The sequence below is a fragment of the Macrobrachium rosenbergii genome, chromosome 1 (assembly GCF_040412425.1).
Source record: "Macrobrachium rosenbergii isolate ZJJX-2024 chromosome 1, ASM4041242v1, whole genome shotgun sequence".
In the NCBI taxonomy this organism is placed as follows: domain Eukaryota; kingdom Metazoa; phylum Arthropoda; class Malacostraca; order Decapoda; family Palaemonidae; genus Macrobrachium; species Macrobrachium rosenbergii.
In genome coordinates, this window is record NC_089741.1 from 32,344,685 (window position 1) to 32,355,777 (window position 11,093).

Genomic DNA, 11,093 nt, shown 5'->3' on the forward strand with positions numbered 1-11,093 from the left:
ATAATAATAATAATAATAATAATAATAATAATAATAATAATAATAATAATAATAATTTTAATAATTTTACATAATAATACAATTTATTTATATAATTGTGAATTTCTTAACAATTAGACGATTTGCATAATTTATCTTTTCATTGATAAATGAAGAGGAAAAATTAACTTCACTCTCCAGTGCATCTATCTGAAATCCGTATGCAAATTCAGGTTGCTAAACCCTTCTTTTACCTACCATTTAATGCTGGCTTCCCATTTTTTCTCATACGGATAATTTAGAGACGAGAAGGAAGATTTCATCCATGAAATTCATAATTGTTTTCGTGTCTTTCATCATTATCCAGCAATTATTTCACCTCTTTATTTAACCGGTTGTTTTCCAGGTGTGAAAATTAAGCAGAACTTTACGGGGAGTCTTTATGACGTTGCGTCATCATCGCTTCGTGGAAAATAAAATCTACGTTTATGTTATCTCACGCGGAAAAAATAAAATCAACAAGTGCAGAATAGCAATAAGAGAAACAGGAAAGAGTGACGACGATTGAAAGAGAATGAAAAGGATGATGACGAACATGTAATAGGAAGAAAACAAGAGTGGAAAGTCTCTTATTTAATTTTGTCGTGAGTGAAATACATGAAAGAATAAGGAAAAAGCAGAGAAAATAAAAAGAGACAAGGGAGAGAAAAGGTAAATAAAGATAAATTCGGATGACAAATGACAATAATTTGACTAGAAAACTAGAAAAATAATAAAAAAATAAAAAGTGAAAAAGGTAGTGTTTCTCCTCTATAAAAATCAAGAAAACTCTCTGTTTCCTCTGCCCTTAGAAAAGGTGACAGAGAGAGAGAGAGAGAGAGAGAGAGAGAGAGAGAGAGAGAGAGAAAGTCCTCCTTCCACCACTAATTCATCTGGCGCCCATGGCATCGAGAGGGCCCTTGTGAGAAGCTCCCCCGCCCGTACCCAGACGAGACCATGATGAACCCGGTTCCGGTGGTGGGGGTTAGGACGCCGCCCGCCGCCCACGCCCTCTCTCTCACTCCTTCCCCCGCCCCCATCCCCCCTCGGAGGGCTGCCCACCCCGAAGATGCGGCCGAAGGTGTGGTCCAAACTGGTGCTGGTACTTCTCCTGGTGCTCTTGGTCACGGCGACCAATGCGAGGGCGCCGGTGATTACAGGTGAGAGAGAAATGAAGGTGAGAAAGACAGGTGAGAGAAGGAGACAGGTGAGAGAGAAATAAAGGTGAGAAAGACAGGTGAGAGGAGGAGACAGGTGAGAGAGAAATAAAGGTGAGAAAGACAGGTGTGAGAGAGACAGATGAGAGAGAGAGAGACAGGTGGGTGAGAAAGGAGAGAGAAATAAAGGTGAGAAAGACAGGTGAGAGAGGACAGGTGAGAGAAAGAGACAGGTGAGAGAGAGAGACAGGTGAGGAGAAAGGTGAGAAAGGGAGAAAGGTGTAAGAGGATGGCAGGTGAGAGTAAGATACAAGTGAAGAGAGACAGGTGAGAGAGAGGAGACAGGTGAGAGAGAGAGAGAGAGAGAGAGAGAGAGAGAGAGAGAGGAGGAGGAACGTTTCAAATTTTTTTATTTGCAGTTTCAAGTCTTTGAATAAATGAAAATGAGTATGTGTGTGTGTGAGAGAGAGAGAGAGAGAGAGAGAGAGAGAGAGAGAGAGAGAGAGAGAGAGAATAATTTCTGTAGAGTTATATTTATAGTCTAAATACTTTTGACATGCTTATTAATGTGTGTGTGTGTAAGAGAGAGAGAGAGAGAGAGAGAGAGAGAAGAAATTTTCAGGAGTTCTTTCAATACAGATCAGCATTTTCATATGCATGTATTCGTGAAGAGAGAGAGAGAGAGAGAGAGAGAGAGAGAGAGAGAGAGAGAGAGAGAGAGAGAGAGAGAGAGAGAGAGAGAGAGAGTGCGTGTGAAAGAGATAGAGCAAGCCTTATGAATGCCAATTACTTAAATTACTTTCTAGCTAATGGATGAAGTTTGTGTCTACTTACGTGAGAGAACGTGCTATAACTTTTTTATTTGCTTAGGAGAGAGAGAGAGAGAGAGAGAGAGAGAGAGAGAGAGAGAGAGAGAGAGAGACTGGCAAAGAGTTAAATGAATTATTTTGCTACGAATTATTTAGTAATCAATCCTTGCTCTATGTAAGGAAAAATTTTAGTCTTTTTCATTATGACACAATAATAATAATAATAATAATAATAATAATAATAATAATAATAATAATAATAATAATAATAATAATAATAATAATAATAATATTATTCATATGATTCATAGCATATGGTTCATATCCTTTGTTTGCATCAAATAGATATATTATTATGTTCACATTTACTAAATATTCAACTCAGAACGAGAGAGAGAGAGAGAGACAGAGAGAGAGAGAGAGAGAGAGAGAGAGAGATAGAGAGAGAGAATATTTATTCACCACCTCTACTTGTCCTACAGATATCTTGAGTGTTAGCAGAAAATCCTAAAGATATCTTAATTATGAGCAAAAAAAATCCTACTGGTATCTTAATTGTTAGCAAGGAAATCTTACGAATACCTCAGCTGTTAGCAAGGAAATCCTACTAGTATCTTAATTGTTAGCAAGAAAATCCTATGAATATCTCAATTGTTAGCAAGGAAATCCTATTGGTATCTTAATTGTTAGCAAGGAAATCCTACGAATATCTCAATTGTTAGCAAGGAAATCCTATGAATATCCCATTTGTTAGCAAGGAAATCCTACTGGTATCTTAATTGCTAGCAAGGAAATCCTACGAACATCTCAATTGTTAGCAAGGAAATCCTACGAATATCTCAATTGTTAGCAAGGAAATCCTACGAATATCTCAATTGTTAGCAAGGAAATCCTACGAATATCTCAATTGTTAGCAAGAATCCTACGAATATCTCAATTGTTAGCAAGGAAATCCTATTGGTATCTTAATTGTTAGCAAGGAAATCCTACGAATATCTCAATTGTTAGTAAGGAAATCCTATGAATATCTCAATTGTTAGCAAGAATCCTACGAATATCTCAATTGTCAGTAAGGAAACCCTACTAATATCTTAATTGTTAGCAAGGAAATCCTACTGGTATCTTAACTGTTAGCAGGAAAATCCTTCAGATATCTCAATTGTCAGCAAAGAAATCCTACGAATACCTCAATTGTTAGCAAGGAAATCCTACTGGTATCTTAACAGTCATTGGCATCCAGAAGGAAATTGAGCTTCTATAATCTAGGAGAGTGAAAAGAACCAACCCCCCAACCCCACACCACCATCCCCCCCCCCAACCTTCACTCTTGTACTCCTCCCCTAAATAGAAAGATAAAAAAATAAAGGTGAAGAGAGAAATTGAACTCTCCGGTAATTGCATGCTCTCTAGCAGTCCCCCTCCCTCTCTCTCCCCCTCCCCCAATCTCTCTCTCTCTTTTCCACCATTAAAGGTTCTCTTCATTATAAGAATCCTTTAGAGCAGGTATTGGAGGTCGATCAGGTCCAACCAGAAAAGGCGAAGTTTTGAAACTGAGGAAAAGGGCGTATTGGAAATTCAGCCTAAATTTGCAACGCCCACTCCCTTCCCTCCCCCTCCCACACAACCCCATCCCCCCTCTCTCTGACGTTCATAGCATTAGTGGGTGAATATAATAGGTGTGTGTGTGTGTTATTAAGTGACTTTTTATTTAAATGGAAGTAGTTTTTTTACTTCGTTTTCGAATATTAAATGTGTTTTTCTTTGTACCAGTGAAAGGAAAATTGAAACTGGAATTTTAAAAATTCAGTGTCAGCATGTTTTTTTATTTAAATAAAAGTAGTTTTTTAGATGTGTTTTCTTTGTATCAGTGACAGAAAAGTTGAAATTAGAATAGTAAAAAAATAAAAATTAATTACTTTTTTTTATTTAAATAAAAGTATTTTGAGTTCTTTTTCGAATACAAATGTGTTTTCTTTGTATTAGTAGAAGTTGAAACTAGAATTGTCAAAAGTTCAACAGATAAGAGGCATAAAAAGTATTTGATACCACGACGGGTTGTTTTGAAGATTCAGTTCCTCTAGGTATACTTACTGTTCAGTAGCAAAAGATCTGAGAGAGAGAGAGAGAGAGAGAGAGAGAGAGAGAGAGAGAGAGAGAGAGAGTCGTCGTCCAAGGAATGCAATCAAGTCCAAGCAAAAGCAAAGGGGCCCTCCACCTCCTCCTGAAGGAGGGTAAAAAAAAAAAAAAAAAAATCCACTGACATCAGTCTGATGAAATTCTATTTGTTTCTCCTTGCCTTCCAGTCGAGGAGGAGCTCCCATTTCCGAGAGCTTTTGGAGCAGGAGGAGCAGGAGCCAGGGACAAGAGGAGAGCCTTCCCGGGACCCCACTTCCACCCGACGTCCCCTACGAACGTCACTGCTCAGCTGGGGGCGCACGCCTTCCTCCCCTGCAGGATCAAGAACCTCGGGAACAAGTCGGCAAGTACTTCTCTTGTTTATTTACTAATTGTCGTTCCTTTAGTTTAGTTCTTTCAAGATTCTCTTTCCCGTCTGTAGTCTTTGCTGCCAATCATTTCCTCGAGGTCTTATCTTGTTGTTTAGGTCCGGGAAACTTTCCTAATAGTCTTTCTCTCTTTTAAAGATTCTATTTCCTATCCATAGTCTTTACTGGCAATCATTTGTTTGAGGTCTTTGCTTTCTGTTTAAGTCTAGGAAATTTCTAATAGTCTTTGCCATCAAGCTGCCTGGCAGTCACTGCTCTTAACCTTACATTTTAAGAATTTACTTATATTCTTAACAATTTGTTTGAGGAATTTATTAGTTTATCATTTTTTCTTGTCTAATAGCTGTTTTCTTTCCGTATTTCCCATTACTTTCTGTTAAATCCTTCTGATGAACACCATAATATTCTTTGGAAGCTTGAATTGCAAGTCAGTGGCCCCTGTGGTGGACTTGTGCCATATGAAAGGAGTTCAGTTTTTTGAATAATAATAATAATAATAATAATAATAATAATAATAATAATAATAATAATAATAATAATAATAATAATAATAATACATTCTCTTCTTCTTCCAGGTCTCGTGGATAAGGAATCGGGACTCTCACATCCTGACGGTGGACAGATACACCTTCATCGCAGACGAGAGGTTCAACGCCTGGTACGAGGCCTCCACTCAGACCTGGACCCTTCAGGTGAGATTCGTTCAACTCAGGGACGCGGGCAAGTACGAGTGCCAGGTGTCGACGGAACCCAAAATGAGTCACTTCGTGCAACTTTCCGTGATAAGTAAGTGTTGTTGTTTGTTGTCGTTACTTCTTCTTCTTCTTCTTCTTTCTCTTCTTCTTCTTCTTCTTCTTCTTCTTCTTCTTCTTTTTTGTTTCTTCTTCCCTTCTTTTGTTTTACCATTATTCCCCTTCTTGTCCTCCTCCTCCTCCTCCTCCTCCTCCTCCTCCTCCTCTTCCTCTTCTTGTTCTTGTTCTTCTTCTTCTTCCTCTTCTTCTTCTTCTATTATTCTTCTTCTTCTTCTCTTCCTCCTCCTCCTCTCCTCTTCTTCTTACTCTTCTTTTACTTCTTTTATTCCTCCTCCTCCTCCTCCTCCTCCTCCTCTTCTTCTTCTTCTTCTTCTTCTTCTTCTTCCTCCTCCTCCTCCTCCTCCTCCTCCTCCTCCTCCTCCTCCTCCTTTTCTTTTTTGTTCTTGTTTTATTACTTTTCTCCTCCTCCTCCTCCTCCTCCTCCTCTTCTTCTTCTTCTTTTTCTCTTGTTTTTAATTAATACTCTAGTTTTCCATTAGGGTTTTTCCATTAGGGGTTTTTTGCAGAACATATCACCATGGTAATGAAAGCTTCAAATCCTTTCTTTAATGTTCCAATCATTATCTCACACTTTGCAAGCAGAGATAATCAATTTTGTCACCATAGTTCACCAGACTGCAAGCTACAAATAGTTCAAGCAACCCCACCCCCACCAAAAAAAAATTCATATCTAATTTTCAGAAGTATCTAAATTTCGAGAGTCAAAATTCAAATTGCTGCTATGACCATTATGTTCTCAGAACTTATAATATGTTCAAAACTGGAATAATGATTTAGGGTAACAATACGTTTTGTAAACTTATTCATTAGGAAGTTTAACCTACATTCGAATGAAAACATCACCTCGAAATTCGTCAGTTCTCTAAATGCATCTGCTCAGAAGACTAATTCTGACACTGCTGAAAACAGTGAAATATGATTTGGGGTGACAATATATTTTGTAAACTTATATGTTTGGAATTTTAATCTACATTAAAGTGCAAACATCATCTCGAATTTCGTTTGCTTAGATGTAAAGATTTCACACAGAATGTCAACACTAGATAATCAAGGAATCAGTGCAAAAAAAAAAAAGCATAGGTTTTTTTTTTACCTGTAGAGATAACATAAGTTCACACCTGCTACTGAAGTTTTAAAAGACGTGTCAGCGTTTGTGGATGGTTAAGTTTGCTGAAACAGGCCTTTAGTATATGCCATATTATTGTTACTTTAAGAAAATGTCCACATTATGTGCGTAGCAAGCCTGCTCGAAACACTAATTGCAACATTGCATCACAATTATAAAACGCAAAATTTCTTCCTAATGAACACCATATTCCTTGGTAGCTTGTATTTCAAATCAATAGCCCTTGTGGGCTTGTTCCATGTGAATAAGGTTCATCTTCTGAATAATAATAATAATAATAATAATAATAATAATAATAATAATAATAATAATAATAATAATATTCCCACAATCAGCCCCACAGGTTTCGATCGCCGGGGAATCAGATGTTTACGTAAACAGCGGTTCAACCGTCACCATCAAGTGTGTCATCACAGACGCTCTAGAAGAACCCAATTACATCTTCTGGTACCACGTAAGTATCTGTCGGTCTCATGTATTGTGCCACTGCAAGTAATGGAGGAGTCATGTCAGTTTAGTATATAAAGCGAAAGCTTAATGAAAACATTTGATCTTCATATTTTGTTGGATGAACAGAAATGGACCAAGCAGTTTCATGATTCAATGGCGGGGAGAAACAGAGCATAAATTGGTGTGTGACTGGTCTCTTGGGGTAAAGCTAGAATATTATGGGTAACTGCAATTAAAAAATAATACTCACAGTAGCACGAGTCTTGAAATGAAGAAACAAATCCACAGTTAAGTATGGGCACAAGCTGAATCGAACAGATTCCCGAAAGCTCTATGTCTTAGATTGATTCCCCAATGCATTATTGCCAACACATAACTGTGGATTTCTGTCTCCAAACCTTTAGCAGAATTTTTGCCCAGTAAAAAGGAACCCATTAGCTCTTCCAATATGTCTTCTTCGGTAGGAATCAAATGGTTTTCCTCTCCGCGTCCTTGTGGGAATTGGAATATAGAATTTAGGCCAAAAATGCCAAGTGCTGGGACCTATGGGTCATTCAGAGCTGAAAGGGGGATTGAGAGTTAAAAAAGGTTTTAAAGGTTCAACAGGAGGAAACCCTCTCAGTTGCACTATGAAACAACTGTTAGGAGATGGGGTTGAGGAAAGTAAGATGGAAGAAAGATTATATGAATGAAATAAGTTGCAGCTAGGGACTGAATGGACACTGCCAAGACTCTAAGCATTGCCTACAGTGCAGGACGTGAGGTGCACCGAAGGCACTACCCTCTTACGGGGCGCGTCATTATAGGAATAATATAGAATGCCAACTTAACTTTCTCGCCAATTTGACGTGATTTCACCAGTAATTCGTCTACCCCAAACCAGGACGAGAGACGAGTCATCAGCGGCCACACCGGGCGTCTGCTGACTGTCAGCCGCGTTCACCCAGACACCTCCATAGGGTCCTTAACCATTCCTATGGTCTCCTTGAAGGACTCTGGCAATTACACCTGCGCCCCAGCATCCTTGAACCCAGCATCCGTTATGCTTCATGTCCTGAGTGGTGAGTGAGGATGTTGGCCCTGTGCAAGTGGAGAAGTGATGATGGGCTATTTCGTGTTTAAAGTAGAATTGATGACTTTTTAAAATGTCGTGGAGAGATGCCCCCCAAAATAAGGAATGCTAGATTATGTATATATATATATATATATATATATATATATATATATATATATATATATATATATATATATATATATACACACACACGCACACATACATATATATATATGAACCTTTCACAGAAAAATTCTGCCTGAAATCCAATACTTGCCACAGATTTCATCAGAAAAGATGAAATGAACAAATGACGTCCATTTCTCTCTCTCTCTATCTCTCTCTCTCTCTCTCTCTCTCTCTCTGTCTTATAATAAAACACTTCATTTCTTGTTAATTGACTCATCCATTCATTCTTCTCTATTCAGGCGAGCACCCGGCAGCAATGCAACGGGGAACGAACACGGCGCCCCCAGCCACAGTGTCGAACAACGCGACGGTGTCTTGCAGGGCCTCCGCGAGCGTCATATTCGCGTGCGTCTTGCTGCTTCGGAGCGTGACCAGCTGGTTCAAGCGAATTTCCTCGTGACACATCTTGGCCCGAGAGTGAGTGTCTGACAATGGTATCTTCCTAAACCGCCCGCTTGGCTGTCTTTTACATTTAGTGGGAAGGGACTCTGTCTGGTGAAGGGGCGAAAGAGGGGGCGTTGTTTTCGAAATGCTGTTGGTAGGGAAAACCTTGTCTGGAAGTGGGGAAATCGTTTTTTTTTTTTTAAGTGGTATTGGTGGACAAATCTCTGGAAGAAGGTTAAATGTGTGTGTGTGTGTGTGTGAGTGTGTTTTTTTTTTTTTTTAGTGCTGTTGGTGAACAAAAAAATTTCTCTGAAAAAAGGAAAATGTGGTTTTTTACAGTGCTGTTTGTAAAAAAAATTTTTTGAAAAAAGGGGAACTAAATGTTTTTATGTGCTATTGGTGAAAAACGCCCTCTGAAAAAAAAGGGGAAAATAGGCAATTTTTGTGGAATTGGAAAAAACCTTCTCTGGGAAAGGGGAAATATGAGTTTTTTGTGGTATTGGTAAAAAAAAATCCTTGTCTAAAAAAGAGGAAAGGGTGAAAAAACCTTGTCTAAAAAAGGAGATACAAGAGTTTTTTTTTTTTTGGCAGTATTGGTTGGAAAAAACCTTTTCTGGGAAAGGAGGAACTGGCGTTTTCATTGTGGTCTGGTGTCAAAGAGGCCACAAAAAAAAAACTATGGCTATAGTGTCAACGTACAAAACATAAAATATATAAAAAAACCTCAAGGTATTATGCTTGGCGTTAAGCAGAAACAAGTGATAAACTAATGTAGAAATCTTCGCAAGACAATGAGAAATTTGTGAAACTGGTGAAAGATTATGATGAACATGACTCTGGCACCGTGTCGAGAAAGATGCCGGATAAAGGAATGATTTTCAACAGACTATACTGCCCTGAAATGGAAAACTGCCGTATTTGCAAAGTTTCCAAAATTGAGATATGCCACCTATTGGGCTCGTGAAACACCAATACACAAGATACTGCAGTTTCAGAACGATTCTTCAGTGCTTTCCACGAGTATTTAGTGGGGTCCCGTTTACAGTAACTGCAAAATCAGGAGTGAGGCAAGGGAGCATCTACCATTTTTCTCAGTTTTGTATTTTTGCAGATACTGCAGCCTTCCATTTCAGGGCAGTAGAAGAGCAGAAGGACTGACGAACCGGAGACAAACAAATCCTCAGCACTGAAAAAACGACAAAGGATTCCCCCTGCAGTGAAGGCGAAACGATCGTTAACCATAAAATTTAAAAAAAAGTAAAAAAAAAAAAAATGTTAGATGTAATTTGCTCACAATTTGTCTTTGTGGCAACTCTTTGTACTGACGAATAAAATACAACTATATGTGGGAGTGAGGAGGTTAAGATGTACATAGATAATATATTTTGTAATTGAGATCATTTCTATGGTGTACAGTGTAACATACAGGTACAGTACTTTTAGTAGGTGTTACAATACTTCATACGAACTTAATATAGCGTTCGGTTCAATTCAAGTCAGTGTAGCCGAGGGGAGAATCTCCTCCTAAAATTCATGTATTTCGAACTGTGACAAAAAGTATATTGTTAAAACGAATATTTACGTACTTCCTGTTGTATATTATATGGTGAATATACGTCTTTCAGTCAAAATGGAAGTTTCTTGACGAAATAAGAAACAAATAATATGGTTAGTAGATGGAATAAGAAGAGATTGAAAATGGATTTTTGACGAAATAGGAAAGATATAATTCTGCAAGAAATCAGGAGAACGAGTTTATGTGATGAGTAGATGGAATAAAAGATTGAAAATGGATTTCTGACGGAGAGTTGGACAGGTTGGAAAAAAATAAATAAAAATAAATAAAAATTGAATAAAATTAATAAAATTACTCAATGATTCTTCCATCTACCTCTGTTTTCTGACAGATACCTGTCTAAATTATTGGGAGTTGCTAAGTCACAAAAAAGGATGAAAAGTTAATTTTTCTTTTTACTGTAACATGCGTTTTGTAATGTTACATTTTGCAATTTGCATTTTTTAATTTGCATTTTGTAATGTACATTTTGCTATTTGTATTTTGTAATTATTTGCGTTTTGTAATTTGCATTTTGTAATTTACATTCTGCAATTTGCGTTTCATAATTATTTACATTTTGTAATTTGCATTTTGCTATTTTCATTTCGTAGTTATCTGCATTTTATAATATGTATTTTGTGACTTACATTTTGCTTTTTTGCATTTCGTAATGATTTGCTTTTTGTAATTTGCATTTTGTAATTTACATTCTGCAATTTACTTTTCGTAATTATTTACATTTTGTAATTTGCACTATGTGTTTTGCATATTGTAATTTATATATTTTTTAATTTGTTTATTGTAATTTGCACTTTGCAATTTACATTTTGTAATTCACGTTTTGTAATATACATTTTATAATTTGCATTTTTTTAATTTACGTTTGTAATTTGCATTTTACAATTTGCATTTTGTAATTTACATTTTGTAATTTACATTTTGTAACTTACATTTTTTTTATTGTATTTTGTAACTTATATTTTGTAATTTACATTTTGCAATTTACATTTTGTAATTTGCATTTTGTAATTT

At 37.1% G+C, this 11,093-nt stretch overlaps 1 protein-coding gene across 1 annotated transcript; it reads left to right on the forward strand.

Annotated features, from left to right (window-relative positions):
* Positions 1 to 385: 385 nt before the first annotated feature.
* LOC136847047 (limbic system-associated membrane protein-like) lies at positions 386 to 10,373 on the forward strand. The gene is made up of 6 exons (XM_067118328.1): positions 386 to 1,178; positions 4,288 to 4,463; positions 5,064 to 5,274; positions 6,762 to 6,880; positions 7,760 to 7,937; positions 8,359 to 10,373. The coding sequence occupies exons 1-6, from the start codon at positions 1,088 to 1,090 to the stop codon at positions 8,517 to 8,519; spliced, it is 936 nt and encodes a 311-aa protein (XP_066974429.1). The 5' UTR covers positions 386 to 1,087; the 3' UTR covers positions 8,520 to 10,373.
* Positions 10,374 to 11,093: the final 720 nt, after the last annotated feature.